Source organism: Haliotis cracherodii, unplaced genomic scaffold, assembly GCF_022045235.1.
Source record: "Haliotis cracherodii isolate W230 unplaced genomic scaffold, xgHalCrac1.p SCAF_5, whole genome shotgun sequence".
NCBI classification, from domain to species: Eukaryota; Metazoa; Mollusca; class Gastropoda; order Lepetellida; family Haliotidae; genus Haliotis; species Haliotis cracherodii.
This window is the reverse complement of record NW_027266308.1, coordinates 59,424,135-59,445,954: the sequence shown is the minus strand read 5'-3', so window position 1 is coordinate 59,445,954 and position 21,820 is coordinate 59,424,135. Positions and strand designations below refer to the sequence as shown.

At 40.5% G+C, this 21,820-nt stretch overlaps 1 protein-coding gene across 1 annotated transcript; it reads left to right on the top strand.

Moving 5' to 3' along the window:
- The first annotated feature begins 856 nt into the window (after positions 1 to 856).
- LOC139444340 (glutamate receptor ionotropic, delta-2-like) lies at positions 857 to 21,258 on the top strand. Its single transcript, XM_071225276.1, has 13 exons — positions 857 to 926; positions 4,097 to 4,216; positions 5,955 to 6,203; positions 6,899 to 7,095; positions 13,434 to 13,610; positions 14,111 to 14,191; positions 15,660 to 15,842; positions 16,451 to 16,551; positions 17,200 to 17,296; positions 18,614 to 18,941; positions 19,867 to 20,084; positions 20,333 to 20,598; positions 21,048 to 21,258. Exons 1-13 carry the CDS (start codon positions 857 to 859, stop codon positions 21,256 to 21,258), a joined length of 2,298 nt encoding a protein of 765 aa, XP_071081377.1.
- Positions 21,259 to 21,820: the final 562 nt, after the last annotated feature.

Sequence of the window (21,820 nt, the reverse complement as noted above, 5' to 3'; positions counted from 1 at the left end):
AAAAAAACAAGCAAATAAACAAACTTATAAAGTAAATGTTTTACCAGTAAAATAATTGAATTGATAAGATCTGTTTTGTCATTTGTCAATCTATCATTACCGGCCATTGTTGATATTGTGTTACAGTAAGACCCCTATCTTTTCGGTATCTGTCATCCAAATGTACACAGCGACGGATGTGATGCCTGTACAAATACTAAAACTATAAGATGGCGTTGACCAATTTCATCAAATTCACAACTGTGTTGACGCTACCTTTAAGACCTCTGACTTGTGAAATATAAAACATACTGAGTTGGTGTGACAACCAGGTCCATAACACCAAACAAATTGACGTGACACAGGGAGTTTGTTTATAGAATCGATTGTCAAAACAGAGATGTAGCGTCCCGTGCCATAATGCCGTGGTCTTATACTAATTAATCGAATGTCGAATAAAATATTACTTTTCAGGGCGATTGAGTTGTTTGACATCTCAACGTCAGGTTAACTGATACCAGAGACTTTTTACGAAATATTGCAGTTCGGCCCTCGTATATGAACACTATCATCAGTACACTGTAAATACTGTAAATGTGTTTAAGCTACATTATTACGTTATCCTCATCAGTCGCTCGTGTCTGTACCTTCTTGTGTGTGTACACACGTGCTGCTGATGGTGCTGGTTTTCTTGTCCAATACGCTCGAGAACTCAAACATGCGCGCGAGAATATCCTGCCTATGCGTTTGTATTGATTCTGTCTACGATACCTTAATTAAATGGCTGTGTATTTACTTTGTTGTTCAAACGTCAGCCCTGTATGTGTGGTAGTGGACGCTGTCAAATAATTGAGACAGTGTCGACGATATTGGCGTTATGGATGGTGTCCGCATCGCTGTGGTCGTCGTTCTCCTACAGTTTGCCGAGGGGTCACTGATTGAAATAGGTAGGTGAAATAAGATATCCTACAGGTCGTACATGTGTGATGTGGCGACAATGTTTTGTAAGGTATTTATTCATCCTCTCTACTGTTATAGCCGAACTCGTCTGAACTGGACGTGTTTTGGGACAAACGGTTTTGTCCAGTTTACACAGGTTTCTATACTATTTCTGCAGAAGATTCATCCTTTCCTGTCACGTGCTGAGAAGCACAAATTAAAAGCGAAAACAATACGCCCTTGTATCTACGATGTTTACTAATTAATTGTAAGAAGTATACTTGAACATTTAAAAAACCTCGTAATCCACCCATTGGCCTATGTAGTAGACTAACTCCATGGTCTAGTGGTTGGTTGGTTTGTTGTTTAACGCCGTACTCAGCAATATTCCAGCTATATGACGGCGGTCTGAAAATAATCGAGTCAGACAATCCAGTGATTGACATCATGAGCATCGATCCACGTAATTGGGATCATGTTCTAGCGGATAAAGTGCCTTCCCGGAGAGTGGAAGGTCGCGAGGTTGTTCGATCCGCATCAAACCAAAAGACGCTAATAGACCGTGCTTGTTGTTTCCCTGCCTGGAAGCGGATACATCAAGGACTGGTCGGCCCGTATATATATATATATATATATATATATATATATATTTGGATACACTTTCCTTATGTCATTTTGCAACTCTGAGTTTCAAGCACCCATGGTATTGCGTACGATCATCAGGCATAATGAAACATGGTTTTTAGTTTGACCCTTTCTTTTTTGCTCGGCTTGGGAGTTTACCATGGCGACAGGTGGAAATGAGCTCGCTTCTTTTGTTTAGCTTGTTAGATGTTAGCATGAGAATCTCGAGCTTCCTGATGATTGTACGCATTACCATGGGTGTGTGAAACTCAGAGTTGCAAAATGATATAAGTAAAGTGTATCCAAATCTGTATTTATGCTCTACTTTGTATTGAGCACTCTCTTCTGCAGTTTGGATCATACTTGTGTATATATATATATATATTTGAAATCTGCTGGAAGTAGAGTCCATAGTACGAATCCGACTGTTTCATAAGCATGCATCAATGGAACTCTATCAAATAGCGATGATAAGTAAATAGATCGTGCTTGTTGTTTCCCTGCCTGGGTGTTTCCCTAGCGATGATACCCGGCGTTCGCATTGAGATGAACCTGTCCAGATGCACCTGTGTTCCGTATTTTGGAGGGACACGGGTGGCCCAGTCGTCTAAGGCGCCGTTATTCGCTGTGCATAGTTGCGTCCCTTGGGCACGCCATAAACCTATGTTTGTGGGTTCGAATCCCGATTCGCCTCGATTATGTTTCTAGGTTTGTCAGCACCATATCCATGCATCTCTTCGGGCTTTCCCCCCACATTAAGCTGACACGCCGTGATATAACTGGAATAATGTTAAAAGCGGCGTTAAACCCAACTCACTAACTCACTCCGTCTTTCGCAAAACATGCTAACGGGAATTAAAGGAACTTTATAGCCCTGCACAAGGATATGCATGTTTATCTGTTTCTGTTTCTAAAGTTTTATTTAATTACTTTAACATAAACAACGTTTTAGTTTGCAGAATGTAACACAACAATATATACAAAATAAAACAGAAACGGATAATACCAATATTTTAAAGTATTTCATAGTTAGGTCTCACCTTTCTGTCACGTGTCGCCGTTGTCCTTGACTACTATGACAAACATACGGGCAAGGGTTTGAGAGCCGTCGGCTATCCATGATGCCCTTGATATCATGCACTTGAGTGTCAACTTATAAACAGTTCCATCAATTCCAAGTGTACTTTACCTGACATGTTGATTTGAGATAACGTAAACATGAATAATTGATTATTTAAACAAATATGTGACGGGACAAATGTATTTTAAGTGCTACCACAGCATTGTTTAAACATCAAAAGCATCCGGGGAAAGCTCCATTCTGTTTCCTCCTACTTTCTATCAGACCGTCTCCGTGGTTCAGTGGTAGAGCGTCCCGTGGTTCGATCTCCGGCCATGTCATACCGAAAGACCTCAAAAGATGGTACTTGTTGTTACGCTGTCTGGCGATCGGCATTAAGGGTCTAAAACAAGTATAAGTGGTCTCGGAGTCAGTATACTGTGTCTGAGTGGGGTATTCATGGTGTCTCGGTGTGCAAGCTCACAAATCGGCATCAGTCCGGACTAGTACAAGAAGCAAAACACACACGTGCATGCACGCGGCTATATAACATTCGTCACCACTCGCCCCTTTCCGTAACCTGCAAGAAGACTTGTCCCTTATCGATGAATGTTATGTGCGAAAATACTCCAATCGGAATGCGCGTATGATTTCAAGTTCGTCGTCAAAGAATCCTTCAGAATTAATTTTTGATTTTACATATGTCTTGTATCTAAAAATATTCCCAAGACACAGTCAAATGTGTTCAATCATACTGTATAATTCCGCACTACCCGATGTGTTTAAAAATACATCTGAAATATATGATCTAAATATGATATATAGGGAAACATATGTGAACCATTACGCAACGAGTTGTTTGAGGTATGCCCGTTTTCGCTAAGACGGAAACCGGTCGCGAAAATGGCCATGAGAGGGGCACGAGTCGCTATTCGGCTTGTCCCGGAATAACACGAGTTGGTCACGAATGCGCTATTAAGTACAATAATAGACTCGACATTAAACCCCATTTCCCCTCACCTCACATCTTTCCCATCAATATTTAAGAAACCGTCCGACATGTATTAATTCTTAATATTAACTAAAGATAGGTCCAGTCGATCATTCATAGGTAAACGGATATATAGTCTTTCGTTCTGAGTGAGTGAGTGAGTTGGGTTTAACGCCGCTTTTAACAGTATTCCAGTTATATCACGGCGTGTCGGCTTAATGTGGGAGGAAAGCCCGAAATGATGCAGGTCTCAGACGTTTACCACTTCGGTGAAACCCACGAGCACGGGTATGGTGCTGACAAACCTAGAAACATAATTGGGGAGAACCGGGATTCGAACCCACAATCATAGGTTTCTGGCGTGCCCAAGGGACGCAACGCTGCACACATCTTTCGTTCTGAAGTAAAAACAAACTAGTTAACAGTTATGTGTTCGCCAATTGACTGGAACATTCATATGAAGCTTTGTAGCTAAAACGCTGTTGTGTTCTATCTCTTTGCAGGATTAGTGTCGGGAAATGATGACGCCATACAAGTCATCACCAATAACGTAACAGGTCATGTGGGACGCGTACACTGGTTCGGGGAAAGACGTGGGTCTATTTTCTATAAAGCAGCTCAAAGTAAGTAGATTCTCCGCATGGAATCAACATGTGAAGCTCATTTCTGGTGTCCGCAACCGTGATATTGCCTGACCAGTGCGGCATGCGATGGAAAAACCCAACTCTTATGATTCACGTAAAGAACCGTCTAAAACACTGTGAATGTTTAAATGTCTCAAACAAGAAATCTAAGTCAAATAACAATATTGGCATAATCATGACACAGGGAGCCTCTGTACATCCGCAAGGTTATTTTTCCCTGTGGAATCGATATGATAAGCATATTTCGGGATTGACGAATCATGGGTACGGAATAGTGACCCTTTGTATATAGTCATAAAGTAATCGTCTTATTATTAAACACATTTTATTGTCCAAAAAACCCAAAGGGATGGGGCACATGTGCACCACTTATTACCACCTTCTCTCTATATATAGTTAAACATAATATTGCATACTGGAACTGAACATTTTACAATTGAAGCTTGACATTGTGGAAACATTGTGCACAATATATATACATATATTGTGTGCATATAACAAGTACTACAAGATGATGGCGGTTTTCTGAGATTATAATTGACGTGCTGTGACACAGATGGTGGTATAAGATCAGTTTCATATGAAGGGCATTACTTATCATATATTTTATAATAAGTAATATATCACAAGTTACGCGTTTGTTGACGTTTCTTCTGCACGCCAATGGCTGCCATCCAGTTTCGTGATATGGGCTGCGACGGGAGGAAAATTTAGTTAATTCTGGTACTATTCTTGCTGACCCAAGCTGCAGTAATTCTAATTTATGAGCATTATAAGAAGAGCAACTGTCCCAGACAACTGAGGCATATTCTAAGGTCGGTCTGATAAAAACTAGATAAATTCTAGCCAAGTTTGATCAACTTAACCGATTTAAAGTTTTCTCATCGACGAAACAGTTTTTGAAGCACTTGAAAGAATATAAATTGATATGATCTTTCCATTTTGTGTCTTGTGATAATGTAACACCAAGGTGCTTGTGGCAGTTCGCTCAAAAGTCGTACTGAAACATGATAGTACTGATACATGTCTATAGTTGGAAGGTGCAGATTTATCCCCTCCTTTTTATATAGAAATGACATGTGCCTATTTCCACTGGTGAACAATAGATTTAATGGAGTGGCTGTGGAATGGACAATAGGTTTCATTAAGTGACCATTAATGTTATCGGGACTACTAGCTTTGTTTACTGGAATTAAATCAATTATTTCGTTATGTTCAACATGAAAATCGCGAAGTTCAGCATCACATTTTTTATAAGTATTAGCTAACACCTGGTAACAATTATCGATATTTTTGACCGATCTGAAATATATATTTAATGCTTCAGACTTTTTGTCTTGAGGTAGAGGTTTGCTGGTTATCAAGGCCCGGACAAACGAGTATTGTTTCACAATTTCAAATATACAATGTCAAAGCCAGAGAATAACCTGTTGTCAGGTTCAGTTATCTGACCCCATGAGAGTATTTAGTTAATCGATAGTTCGTATTATTACTTTATTTGATAATTATTTTTGGAGTGCTGAACAATGTTCAATGTGCACATATTCACATAATACATACGGCATGGAAGTCAATAATGTTCCGCGGCTTCGTTAATTAATTTAAGAAACATGAAATACGACGTAATTGCTTGAATTGTGTTCTTGTGGACAACCGATTTATATCGGGATTTTGTTGAACATGTATTGATTAAATCCTTGAATGTTTATTTTGAAAGTTTCAAGTATGCAGAACTACAACTTGGACCTCATCATAGCACCACACCCTTTGAGAGGAAAGTTGGTGGAAGTCATCAGTCCGGGATTGGTACACGAGGAGTCGTGGCTTGATTTTTATAGAAATCATCCCTCATCTAGCACGGCGTACCTCTCAGTGCCCCATCTTGCAGACCACCTCCACCACGCCAACAACGTCATCAGCAGGCTTTTGTGGAAATCGACGAGGATATTCAGCGACAGGGAGAACCGTGAGTATCAGCCTAATATTTCATAGGTAAAGAGTGTGTTAGTGAGTTTGGATTTTCGCCGTTTTGAGTAGTACTTTTAGTTCTATCACGGTGTATTCTTTATGTTCAAGGAAAGCCTGAAGTCACCAGTAACACAAATGAGTATGGATATTGTCCTTAAACACGTTTGGTCGAAGTCGAGGCGTGGTTTGCTCAGCATTTTCCTAGTTCCAGGTGCTCAATTAGTGTTTTTATTTGAGTAGTCTTTGGACACTTGTCTGTATGGAAGGGGCACATTATTGTTTTCGTACAATGCTAGGCATTTGTAAAAGCAATTGAGTAAAACAGGGGCTGGGTTATTTTGTTAGAAAAGACATCCTCCTCCCCTGAAACATCAAATGGTTTCGCCCGAAGGCACGCAGCACTTCATTATAACCTATCCATAAATAGTCCAGTCAGAACCAGGAACATACACCAGTGGTTGACACCATATTGAGCACCATCGGATACGATAACATGCATTCAGCAAAGTCAGAGCCTGATACCTCGATATACATATTAGTCCCCTCTTGCGACAAGCAAGGGTTACTTGTGATGTTTTCTTATCTGGAATGCCCACAGAGACACAATGGTTATTGTATGACCGTTGACCACTGTAAGAGCGTTAGGCTCTTAGATTGTAAATGGTAGATTTATTCACCATTTCAATTATTCAGGCTTTGATTCGCATAGACTGGCAAGTGAACTGTCGAGACTTGGTGTCAAGTCAAAACTGGTCTTCGTGAAGACAGACGGAAGTAACTTCAAGTTCCTGAAACATTTCATGGACACCATTGGGATGGATAAGATCAAACACCGGCTCAGGTTCGTTCTGATGTGTTCCTTACCACTTGTCAAGCAAATACTTAGAGAGGTAAGTAAACCGAAATGCCGTGATTTAAGTTTTCAAATCAAATAATACAGGTGCTACATGATGTTGTATGTAATCACTTGCTTTGAGGCTCCTCAAACCAGAGATTGCAAAACAGTTGAACAATACAGAATGTTGATAAAAATAATTTGAATTCCTTTCAGTTCTCTTAAGTATTTTCCAAATTTAACACGTGATCTATTTAACACATCCATGCTTATGATACAGTCGGAATCGTAAACTGGACCTTAACTCGGACCTTTTATATATTTCTTCCATTTCTTTGAGCACCGTTCCACCAGTCTGGGGTTTCTTTTGTTAACCAAGTAATTAAATAACAAAGGGCTTAAAATTCGTATCACATAAGTATATTTCGCGACTATCTACTCGTTTATGCAGTGACGACAACCCCAGATACACAGTTATTAACCAAGGGCATTTGTATTATCGAAAATACCGATTTTCTGTGGTATTGGCTCTGAACAAGTTCAACTGTCCATGTTCCGCAGAACTGTGTAAGATTATATTTAGTATTACAGTATCAGTAATTTAGTGGATGCCCATTGGAAGGTTCTCAACGATTTTAATACAGTCGTCGTGTGAGAAAACACAGGGCATGTTTACTCAATCGATTGGTGTTTAACCAAAACGTCGTGCTGTCGACATGACGTGTGCAGAAAGAAAATTCTACCGTGATATATTTTGGATATATTTTACTTCAGGTCATTTTCCGACTGTTTATTTTTATTCGAAGACTATGTTTCCCACGCTGGGAATTTCCAACTCAATGCCATATCAGTTTGATATGTATTGGTAGAAAAAGTGAATAAATACTTAAAATCAACGTTCATTGTTCACATTAACTCGCATGTACCTTCAAGTCCATATCGAATTAAATATACTCTTTCCCGGATCTTTAAATAACAAGCAAGTGGTATGATTTCGATTTTCCAATTGTAAATTCACCCTCATGTCGAGCAATATTTAAACGCATTTTGCTTATTGCGAGCATGTAGACTTCAGAGACATTAACCAAATATGACGTTCACGTCGCTTGTCAACATGATGCGAGATGCTATCCCATGCTTTGACCTTTACCGATACTTTCTCAGAATCATCGCGGGTTCATTGGTATTTCAGACCTGGATAGGAAACTCAAGTTGTACGAGGACTGGTAAAAAAGTTCTGAGCCTAACGAAACAAAGCCAACAATTTTTGAAAGTGTTTTAAATTTTATTTTGCAACATAATCTCCCTGCTTTTCAATACACTTCTTATATCGATAGTGAAGCTTTTTAATTCAAGTCAGGAAGACGTTTTCTGAAGGCCCCGTGAAAAAAAACCCATTGACGTCCGCTTTGAGGTCATCGTTGTCGTCATGACTTAGACCTGTGTCTTCCTCAAGTTCAGCCATGGTACTACGTCATTCTGACAGTATATGTCTTCTATCTCCTTGATTGAATCTTCATATATGGAAATTGATGGACATTCAGACCTTCATTCATCATCAAGGCTTACCTCCCAGCCTTAATAAAACATAGCTGCCCAAGGTTTAACACTGGAATAGCTAGGTCAATTATCCCCATATACTTGGTCCATGCAGTCATGAATTTCTTGGGAAGTACCTTTCTCTGAAGTAAAGATCTTGATGACTGCTCGGTACTCGTTCTGTTCCATTTCTGCGTCCACTTTGACTCCTGTCAAGTTCAAGTGGCAGTCACTAATGTACAAACGGCCTCAACAGACCAAATACACTTGCAATGAACTACTCGAACAAGTCGCTACGTTGACTAGTTCACTTTGTTCAATCAATCATCATTTTATTTCAAATACATACAGACCACAGGCCTTTGTGTACAAAAGTTGAGAACAGACAGGTTTTAAAAATTCAGTTTCGCATTTCTTACTTCATTTGCATAATATAGATATTTCGCTAGATTTGTAATAATATATGTATCTTGTGATGACAGAAGCATATTAAGTTTATGAACGTCAGGGTGACTATAGCACTTTGCTTTGAGATATAGTCCGTAACATGACATACGTTGGACAAATAAGCAGGAAATGGTACTCGGTTTCAACACAGTCTACTTTACAAAGTTTGCATTTTCTTAAATCTCTTGGCATTTTATGATGACGTCCATTCTCCATTTCCAAAGTATGACAACTCAGTCTGAATCTCGAGAGAACTATCTTCATATTTTGCGAAGTTACAAATTATAAAAAAGGTTCACATTGAACACAAGTTTTAAAACAAGCATAATATGACATTTCTAGCTATGCCAGATCTGCTGAAAATTGTCTTTTAAACGTTGTTTAAACATATTAAAAAAACCTTTCACTTTCCATACATTTGAAACATCCATACATCTCCCAAATTTAAAAAGATTTTAGTTACCAAATTGACTCGAACATGTTTATCATACAAGCACAACATATTGTAATGCTTTCTTGGTAAATGGAAGTCTGGCATCTTTAGTATGTTCAGCCAATATTTCATACATCTGGTCAAAGTATATACACGAATAGGTTATATGCCACATTCGTCCAATACAGCATTTATTTATTAAAAAACCCAAAACCTTTGCAAGCATGTAACTGCACAGTTTCCAATTTTTCAACATTTTCAAACCCCTAGACCTCAGCACCAGACAGAAGCATTGGCATGATCTTCGCATCGAAAATAGCGAAGAAAAATCTGGTGACAAAGGTTGTAGCGAATGTATACTTCTCAGGATAGTTATCCATACCATTTTCGCCTGCAGGGCAATCTTATCAAGAGTTTTAGACCAGTTAAGCCTATTATTGAAATACAAACCCAGGTAATTATAGCCACAAACAACTTTAACCCTTTTTCCTTTGTAAAACCACTTTTCGAAACGTGACAAACAACCACCAGTTTTAAATACAACAACTTTGGTCTGAGACATATTAACTGATATTTTCTCAATGAGAAAGGACGCTTAGTTATCTGGAACCGTTGCGTCATCTTTCTTATGTACTTGGATGATAATTCCTAATGACCAATTTTCAGAAATACACCATTTCCATTCATATTATTAAATATAATCTCCAAGTAAGGAGAAAAAACATCTGATGAGTGTTTTAGGTATTCGCTTATGATATGGTCAACTCCAGCTGATTTATTGTTCTTTAAGGCACGAATACCGTCTGTGATTTTTTATCTTGTTATAGGGCAGTCAAGAATGTCTGCTGTCAGTTCATGAGATTCACATAAGTACGGACTTTGATTGTCAATGTCAAGAGGATCAATATTTGTGTATAATGTTGAAACATACTAAGCCCACTCTCCCTTAGAGAGACGCCTGGACACACGTTTGACAATGTTTGGAGTCACCAGTTGAGTGTATCAGTTCTACTCTATTTTGCTGTCAATACTGTCCTGGGTTGTCCTACACAAGACCCTGTACTCATTGCGTACCTGTTTGTACTTGGCTAGATGTCCAGTGCTTTGAGTAGCCCGAAAAGCGTTTAGTGCATGACAGCGTTTTTTTATAAGACATTCGTTGTCATTCCATGGGGAGTCACTGTGCCTTTTACATCAATTCTCCCTTTTGAACACACACCTGTAGACAGAATAGCACCTGTCAGAGTAAAGTCACTGCAGCAGATCCATCTAAGAGTGAACATAAAGCTGCATGTTCCAGCATATCAGTAATATTTGGCGATGATATATTCATCATGAATGTCTCACGAAGTTTATCAGTCCGCATGTACTTATAGTGTACCTGGCTATCCTTAGGTTCTCCCTTGTTACGAACTGGTAAATGATCACTTCTGAGTGGGAAATAATGTCAAAGTCTGCGATATGTTGAAATATATCTCTTTATGCTAACGCATAGTCTATGACGTGCATCCAAAATGTCCCATGAAAGTGACGTCGCCGGAGTCTGCCCCAACCCTTCCATTAATAATAAGGATGTCGAGAAGTGAGCACATTTCCAGGAGAGATCTACCGAACGTATTCACCTTCTGGTCGCTAGATATTCCTGGCATATCGAACTTGGCTAAAAAGTTGGTATCATGTTCATCATCATCTCCGACGTACTGTCATCTGTGCCAGTTCTGCTGTTTAAATCCCCGAACAATAAAATAGATACACCTGGATACTTTTCCACAACTTATATGGCCTTGTAAAACAACCCGATAACTGCATCATCCAAAACTTTAACACCAATAATGTACTTCGCTAACTGAGCTTTAACTAAAACTAGTACTCCCCCCAGAATATCGACCATACTGAGATAACCTATTTGCTGGTAGAGAAATGATCTTATAGTCAGGAAAGTGAGTGCTAACGAACCGATTTCTGACGTCCCTGTTGCATGTATCGAAATGACCTCATGGTTGTATATGAAAGAACAAAAGTCACTATTCTTAGGTTTATTTAGTAACCCTCCAGGGGGCACGGGTGGCCCAGTCGACTAAGGCGCCGCGATTCGCTGTGCAGAGTTGCGTCGCTTTGGCACGCCAGAAACCTATGATTATGGGTTCGAATCCCGGTTCGCCCCGATTATGTTTCTAGGTTTGTCAGCACCATACCCCTGCTCGTGGGTTTCAACGAAGTGGTAAACGTCTGAGACCTGCATCACTTCCGGCTTGCCTCCCACATTAAGATGACACGCCGTGATATAACTGGAATACTGTTAAAAGCGGCGTTAAACCAAACTCACTCACTCACTAGTAACCCTCCAATATTCAAGGAGAGAAATTTATAGGAGTTGTTTAAAGCATCACGGTCACAGCCTTGGCTACACCCCTATCTCCTTAACCGATGAGCAGAGTTAGACTTGGGTCTAGCTAGGGCGTAGTACCCGTCTTGGTCCCGATCCCTAGAGGTCTCTGAAGGCGGTGGTAATTGTCTGTTATCTGTCGTCTGCACAGTTGGTGACATATCTTTCCCCATCAGTTTGCCACCTTTGAAGTAATCTCGCTTGTTACCAGCACGTGGGGCCCGTAATGCTCGCCAAGGCTCGCTAAATACAATGTTTATTCCTAATGCAGGATATTTACCATCCCCAAACACACTCACTGTTATAACCTATAGTTGAAAGTTAGTGAGGCTTACAACTTTTTGACCATTTCTTCTATAACCCTTTTCTCCAGTTCATGAACCGCTGTGGATGTTGCCCATTCACCCAATAATTAGCTCCCTTAAGTTCCCTCGCTGATGACCTCACTTGGCCTCATAGGTTCACAGCTGTTGGAATCCAAAGCCTATACATAGGGCGTGGCCTCTTCTTCTCATCGTCCTCAATCTGTGAGTTACATCTGTGATGTATAGATTCACCCTGATCAAGAGCTTTACCTTCTCTGCACAGTTCCTTCTCTCACTCACATATATACCAGAGAGGATACGATTATTTCTCATACCTCTAGTCTGTGTGTCTCACACAGTTTTTCTCAACTTCCTACATACTCAGAGCATTTCCATAAAGTCAACATCGCCTTGAGAGTCCCACATTTCTATCTCACATTTTTACAAACCTGTCCTCCATCTCCTTTTCCACATCCAGTAACTTTTCGTTTGTCTTTTATCTTTCAACCAAAACATCCAATTCCTAACTTGGTTTATCGAGTTGACTGTGACCTCCATGCAGTTGATCCGCTTAGTTCTGTCATGTATCTGTAGACCACTGAGTCGAGTTGATTGAATAGTACATCAACATACCTCTCACTTTGACTTAGTAATATATTAAACCAGTCATATTGTAGTTTATTTGGTGAAGGATGAGATGAAACCTGCCTAATCTGTGACATGTAGGGCTTTCAGCTTGGGTATTGTCGGACCACCATCTTGCTTGTTATTGGTGCACGAACCAAGTCATATGCCTGTTCAGTTTCCGACCTTGCCGGACTAGGCTGAGCTACACTGCGGCTGGTAGTACCGTTCTATGCATAGTCCAATCCAAATCGTGTAACGAAATCGACATCCTGTTCGTAAACAACATGGCGACTGTCGTGCAGATTACGGCCGATTCTAGGGATTGCAAAGCATGTGTACCGTCTTGAGTTTCTTGAGTTCATCAGAACAAAATGAAAACTTAACAGAAGATTGTGTGATTATAACATTTCAGTTGGGACTTGGACGATAAAACATATTCAAACTGCTGAATACATTGTGCTTCATATATTTAACTCAGAAATATTTTGTCTTGCGGTTGTAACTATCCAGCCTCCATACAAAACACCAGACCACACCCACCTCCCTCTCTCCACAAGAATATCACTTTGTTGGTTCCTTATCTTAATTACAAAAAACCCAACCCTACAGAACTGTTCATATGAAAATTAATACATTGACCGCGGTATCTTCTTCAGGCTGAAGACTGGGACAAGTATTTTGGGAAAGGTTCCTTGTTCCGACACTTCTCTCAGTGGCTGTTGCTTCTGCCCCGATCTTCTCTGGGAGTCATAGAGGGCATGGACCTGAAGCTTGATCATGTCGCCGTCATCAGCAGGTCAGACAGGGACTTTGCCGTCGGACAACTATCCCAGGTTAGCAGGGTCTCGTTCAAAGCATTGAATGCGCATGTTCAAACATAAAGGACGTGTCAAATAAACAGATGGATACTTCCCGACTTGCATAGTCACGCAACACAGCATGTGGGTGCACTTGATAGCAACAATCTCCCGGCATTTTATAGCAACACTTCTCAATTTATGAACACATAATTAATTTTGTTTCCTGGTGAATGCCCCGCATATCAGTACATTTGTAGAATACTTGACTGGCAACAACTGATCTAGTATCTGTAATTTTATAAATGCATCCTTTTTACATTATCAACATAAACACAACTGATCTAAACTGTTTGACATATAACAAATTTATGTATACAGCGGTTGGAACCTTAAACTCCTTAAAGTAGTTTAAATAACTAAAAACTTGAAAATTTCAAATCCATCCCATAATGTATATTGTGCTTTCAGTTTATGAAAATTGGCCCAAAGTACGCCAGTTACCATGTTATAGTCAATGTTTATCTTTTTCTTAGTGGGTGGTGAACACAATGGTGGAAGTTCTGTCGCGAAACCACACGTACAACAGATCTGATGCCACGGACACCTTTGTTCAAGTAAGGAATACAGTCGTCATGCAACATGGAGGTTGTGTGGTTAAATTTGAAGACTCTGGGTTCAATCCCTCACTTACATGTATGAAGCCCCCTTTAAGTGTCCCCGACCACAGTATTGCTTGAATACTACTGTACCTAGCATTTTACAACACACACACACACACACACACACACACACACACACACACACACACACACACACACACACACACACACACACACAAATACTACTGTAGTTTCTAAGGGAGGGAAGGAAGGAAGGCTACATGTCGCAGAGGCTTTCCATTTCGGTGAAAACCTTTAATACAGGTATGGTGCTGGCTGACCATTCGGGGATTCGAACCCTCGATCCTCGAACGCATTACGACGCCATTGGCTTCCCTAATCCCTCACTCAGCTATGATATTCAACGACGAATGCTATTTGACAGATCAATTGTTGCGGGTGCACTGACTCTCATTGTCAATAAATAACAGGTTTCTATAAAGTACGTTCCTCCGCGAATATATACGCTCGTTTTGTAGTCGAGTGGTGACGCAGCTCTAATTCATGTACGAAAGAGGCCGTCAAATGAGCCCTTCTGCGTACATGTGTATTGTGCGAAAACTGCCGTTGCCTGATATTGTGTGTTTGTTTGTTTGTTGTTTAACGCCGCACAGCTATAATATGACGGCGGTCTGTAAATAATCGAGTCTGGAACAGACAATCCAGTAATTGACATCATGAGCATCGATCCACGCAATTGGGACATGCATCAACCAAGTCAGCGAGCCTGACCACCCGATCCCGTTAGTCGCCTCTTACGACAAGCACAGTCGCCCTTTACGGCAAGCATGGGTTGCTGAAGACCTGTTCTACCCCGGATCTTCACGGGTCTGCCTGATATTGAAGTAATGTTCTGAGTGATAAATTGTCAAGGCTGTAACACATGCTGCATGAGGAAAAATTGCTGTTCATGCAATACATTCTAAGGTCGTTGGTCAGAGCTCTTGTTGATTCCCACCAAGCTGGAACAAGACCGTGGCTTGCTTCCTGGGCCTTAAATAAGGACTGTACAGCAAGGAGAGACATTGAAGAACGTAGGGTATACAAACCCGTGAAGTATTAACGATGAGTGACATCATTCAAATCTCTATATTGGGCGAGTGAATTCGGTTTTACGCCGCTTTTAGCAATATTCCAGCAATATCACGGCGGGGGACACCAGAAATGGGCTTCACACATTGTACCCATGTCGGCAATCGAACCCGGGTCTTCGGCGTGACGAGCTAACGCTTTAACCACTAGGCTATGGGACCGCCCCAAATCTCTATATTGAAATATATGGCATGAATGTGAAACTGATTATATCCTACTTTGAAACTTTGACAACGATACGCTAAAATTCAGTTTTATGTTTCAACTGAATCATTCATTGCGGACATGAAAATGACAAGCAGTTAAAACATAACATCTCCGTTGTCTCCAGATTGTCAGAAAAGAGCACGACGCGAGAACAATGAACACTATGCTTCACACGTTGCTGTGGAAACCTCATTGCCGGAAGTTGTCCCAAGTCCAGCGCTCGCGGTATGATACATCCCTCAATGATGTGTTCCCGAATCTGAAACTAGGATTAAACCAACGAGAGCTAAGAACCGGGGCACTTGAGGTAAGTTGTTCGTTACATATACTTGATATACTAGACTCTCTCGTGGCGGCTTGTGACACATTCGAGACACTGAATGGAGGCAATTGTGTTTCATTTTCTTTCTTGACATGAATAAAATCATGTTCCACGCCTGTGTTTATTCAATGCAAGGTTGTTATTTCCTAACGTTGGTGGCACGTGTTGCAGGAAGAATGATGCCATTTAAGAGAAATAATCTAAGCGATAAATTGTCAAAACAGTCATTGGTTTCCTTCTATCTGGAACCAGGCTATGGTTTGCTACGTTGGTCATAAACAGGGACTACACAGTGGCTGCATATCCTCATGACTGAGGGAGGTGTACCTACACGCTTGAACTTTTAACGCTGACTGACTTTATCCAAATCAAAAGTTTTTTATTTTGTAACTAAGGTATCCTTTGGTCTTTTCTTCTCATAATGTTTTTTTTCCGCCATCAACAACCTGAACTACAGAGAGTACCTCACAGAAACACACAATAAAATGGTGGGGATTTTACTACTCTTCAGTCGTTTTGATAGCTATTACAATACGCACAGAGGTAACATTCAGTTAACATTTTGTCATTGCTAATTTGACTGCTTGTTTCAGGGTATACCGTTTGTAAAGAGACATGAAAGAAATGGAAAGCTCACCTTCACACACGCGAGCATCGACCTGCTTGACCACCTGAAAAGTGTCCTAAATTTTACGTATGTTTCATATTACTTCCCTTTATGTCTGACCACAGAGAAAAGGGTAACTCTCTCGTCCAATGTCATGATCGGGGATTAGATCTCATTAATCCCATTAAACCCTAAGAAGTTTCAAAGTTGACTATTCTAGGACTTATAATGTTAAAATGTGGTGCGCTTATGGCATTTCCTTCTCGATCAACCAGTATATTATACATCCATACCGATTCGGTCCAGGGTATTTATGGTAATAGAATGGAAATATTATTATCAATCCGGGTGGGAGAATAGGCTATAAGCAACATATTCCTGTCGCATGGACGCATGGATCCGGTGGACACAATATGTTTCACCTAAATCGTTGCTCAAGCTGCCAATTGTCTGCGTTGCCTAGATTCAATTATGTTGTGGGGCGGTCGGGTAGCCTGGTGGTTAAAGCGTTCGCTCGTCACGCCGAAGACCCGGGTTCGATTGCCGACATGGGTACAATGTGTGAAGCCCATTTCTGGTGTCCCCCGCCGTGATATTGCTGAAATATTGCTAAAATTGGCGTAAAACCATACTCACTCACTCAGTCTACTATGTTGTAAAGCCATAGCGCTGATTACGTTAAACAACATCCACTCATATATAACATTATACCAGTAGGATTTGTTACCTTCTCAGGTATTCCTTCACTGAGCCGGCCGACGGAGAATGGGGACTTCCGGTTTCCGGAGACCTCAACAATTATACAGGACTTCTTGGCATGCTGCAGAAAGAGGTATGCACTTAGTATGCTGTAACGAATAGCGTGTTTCCGCAACAAATGTAGTGTTGCATACTCACATTATGACAGTTGATTGAAGTTGACGGGCACCTGCATATAACCATAGCGAGTGTCTAAAGCTGGGGGCTGGTTTGTCTATTATCATCACATGGTGTTGTTGAACCATCAATGTCATGCCGTATATGGTTCTTCAGCCGAGTCACGATCTACACAGACACAACTACCTATTATCATCAAGGTGCGGGAACGAATCGAACCGTTTTCAAGACGTTTTTTTAAAAATAATTTCCACGAGAACTATGCTGTAAGCGTATCAAGGAGGCCAGCTATAAAGTCATTTCTGTTACAAATGTTATCTGTCTAGCTGTTGATGCCTATGTATAGTGCGCACGTATAAACTGATTACTTGTAATGATGCTGTACATCTTCTCTGTCCTAACACTGAATAAAGGCTGAAACACAAAGCTGGAATCGGCGCCATACTTTTAGAGTGAGTGGGTTGGGTTAAAAGTTGCTTTAAACATTATTTCATATCACGGCGTGACAGCTTCACGTGGGAGGAAAGCCCGAAGTGATCAAGGTTTTAGACACTTACCATTTTCTTGAAACCCACGTGTATGCTGCTGTCAAACCTAGAAACATAATCGGGTCGAATATGGCATTGGAACCCACGAGGTTTCGGAAACTCCAAAAATATATAGCACGCTTTAGACGACTGGGCCAACCGTGCATTATACTGTTAGGTTTGTTTGTTGTTTAACGCCCCACTCAGCAATATTCCAGCTATATGACGGCGGTCTGGAAATAATCGAGTCTGGAACAGACAATCCACGCAAATGGGGTCGATGACACGCATCAACCAAGTCAGGTAGACTGACCACCCAATCCCTTTAGTCGCCTTTTACGACAAGCATAGGCGCCTATTACGGCAAGCATGGGTTGTTGAAGACCTATTCTACCCCTGATCTTCACGGGTAATTATGTAAGGACAAGCGTACATTTGACAAAGGCGAGAATAGGTATTGAATACAAGGAGTCTCTGTAACATAGGTAACTTACTATCATGTGAGAGGTTACGATTTTACGCCATTTCTGATACTATAACAGCAAAATCCCCGCGGGGAATACATGGGAAATGGGCTTCACATAGTGCACCCTTGTAGCGAAGGCCTTTATCGCAAGTAAGATTGAACCATTCAGTTATACTATTCTGAACAACATTCTCCGGTTTATTAAACAGGTCAAATTACTAGTTTCAGTGTTTTTGTGGATACGTCTACAATGGATACGTCTACCATTCACTCGTTACAGGAAATAGATTTAATTGCCAATCCAATGGGCTACTCGGGTGAACGGGATTACGTCGCCGACTTCCTTCCATTTGTCCATGAGTCGTACAACGGGATGATATTGAGGGATACTCAGGGCAGTTCCAAGTTGTCAAGTGCCCTGACCGATCCGTTCCGTTGGCAGGTGTATGCTGTGGGAGGAGGGACTCTCCTGGGTGTCCTTCTGCTGTATCTTGCAATAGAATGGAGTAACCCATTCTACCAAGATACAACATCTGTCGCCAAACGATTGAAGCCAGCAGGTGCACTTGACACAGCCGCGTATCTTTTTGGCTCAGCACTTCATCAGGGTAGGTTTGGGGTATTGTAGGTTGAGGTGGGTGAGTTTGCATTGACGCTTTTCAATCGCACATTAATGTGGGAGGAAAGTCCTAAGGGACACAGGTCGAGGCTTTGTCAGCAACATACCCTTGATAACTGGTTTACCAAAGTGGTTAACATTCACTACCAGTGAAATTGAAGGATGTGAAAAATCTGGCTATTATATACATTGTTCTTCCATATGTAGAATCGGCAAAAACTTGTAAATCTTGATACATATGGTATCATAAATAAATTGTCAAAAGATGATAAGAAGAAAAATACATCAGGTTTCTGAATATTAGTCGACGATGGTGGTAAACGTAATCTTGACGAGTATTAAAACATAAGCTTTCTTTGGGACAGTCATGCCACTTACGAACACCTGCATGTTATATTCCAAAACAGGTAGTTGCCAATTCATTAGAAACTTCAATCATGGCGTTGACATTGTCAACCATTCACACTTAAAGATGCAATTTTACTTTGCAGAAGCATTGGAAATATCATTGTAGTAACTAAATTGTCATGACAAACTATAGCAGGATATAGTTAAGATGGATGCACTCAAAAGTCCTCCCTGATTTACTTGCTCTATGTCTCTGTTCGCGATAGGATGGTGCCCTTGTCTTAATTCAAGGAGTTGACACTAACATGAGATCTTGAGTGTTTGTCATTGTTCCCCAATGGCGTGGGACGTTCCTCTTGAAGTCCGTAACTGGGTTCCCAGGTTTGTGGAGGACGCCGGAATATTGCTGACTGCTTAGTAAAACAACAACAAACAAAACACGTTGCATTTTCGTCAGTGAATCATCTGTGTTGGATAGTTGAATGTTGTTTCTATTTTTAACAAAACTAGTTATTACAGATGTATGTGAGAGAAAGACGAATTTGACATATATATCTATGCTTCAGGAGGTGTCCATCTTCCTGTATCCAGTTCTGGACGAATCCTGGTCAGCTTCTGGTGGTTGTTCATTATTGTGATGACGTCAGCCTACAGTGGCAATCTAATTGCATCTCTCACCGTCACAAGAAAAACACCTCCATTTTCAAGTTTGGAAGACGTGATCACAGATGCGAACCTAAAGATCGGTTTGTTGGGAGGAGTAATCCTGCATAGAACTATCGAGGTAAGTGGAGGAAAACACCAACGATGTATTACAGTGTAACTGGAGGACCAAGGGTTTAAAGTAACCAACGGAAATTATTATTTATGAAAACATATTTCGTCAAGCAAATAACCTCATTCTCACTCTCGATGCTACGTTTTACTGTACAAAACTGGTGACGTGTTCCTATTCAAAAAGCACAGGTCGCATACTGGTAACGTTTTCATTTCTCAAATCGTCATTTGTCAATGACGTATGTGTCTTTACAGACTTCTAACGACAGTAAACTAATTGGGTTATGGGAAAAGATTGTGGCTTCCAAAGAGGTGGACAATGACATCTTCAATCACAACATCTCCGTACATATGAAGAAGGTTATGACGGAGAATTATGCCTTCCTGAACGACGTATCCGAACTAGAAGTGTACGTGAAAACCTTATGCGACGTTTATATATTGAAGGAACAATTTTTACCCCAACAATACAGTCTCCTTCTGCAACAAGATTCACCACTTACAGATATGTTCTCTAAAGAGTAAGTAAAGTTTGTATATTTGGAATGTCTTCTCTTGACATAACTCTATCAGGAAAACAGTTGTGCATATATCGTGTTGCATGTACATGTACCATTGATTGCTCAGATGTTACAATTGTAAAGCAATTCAATGTCCAGGTATGTTGGAACATGGGTAGATGATGAAAATAGGGATTAAGAGATTGGATATAATATGATCAAAGTGAAATTCATTCTGGAACTATTTGACACTATATGTTTCTTGTGAAATATGATCACGGTGCATCATCAAAATCTCCCCTTCCGAAATACAACCCTTTTGTAATAAATCTATAAAGTACTTGAATTCTGACCAACTGATAATAAGCGTAGTACAATGCTTGATGCTTATTTCTTGTATTCCTCATCTTGATATAACTGGAATATTGCTAATAGCGACATAATTCAATAATGCTTTTTTCTGATATCAGAATCATTACAGTGCGTGAAATCGGCTTGATGGAGTACTGGCTTAGGAAATGGAATCCCAAGCTAAACGATAGTGCATGCCCTTCCACTGAGAAAGGGGCAAAGCCTATAGGCCTAGAGAAGTTGGCGGCAGCGCTACTAGCCCTACTGGTTGGGGTACTGTTTTCGGGTATGTGCCTTCTCATTGAGCTGGTCGTCAAAGCATCAACATAAATGCTGTGAGACAAGTAGTTTACAAAACGACAGACAACCGAGGCGACTTGTCCCAGAAACACTCAGCTCTTCTCTGTGGTTTCATCGCTGTTTCAACCATACCAGAAGACGTAATCAATATGAGTGGTTGATGTGAATCACATTGCTTGTGATCTGGATCGGCAGTTGGATGTGCCGTTAAAATGGGATTAATGTCGACGTCAATACGAGTTCTATATAAAGGGACGTTTCATGTTATCAATTACATCATGCTTGAGGCAACAAAGCATTGTATCCAGGACTGTGCTATGTGAGATCTGCTAGAAAAGTGGTTGGGACATTTATTTGACTAAACACTGGCGTTTCGTTTGGACAGTCGAATCATATGTTGCAATATTTTGTTTTCTCATCTTTATTAATCATTTAACTTCAGTCAACATGAGTTTGCATGGACAACGTCAAGATTATTGTACTAAACAGATTGGGATTAAGAATCGTTGATCACTCCATAGATCACCAACGGTGGTACAAGAGCATGAAATGTCACAAATAATATGATACAAATGACACTTCAACAGTTCCT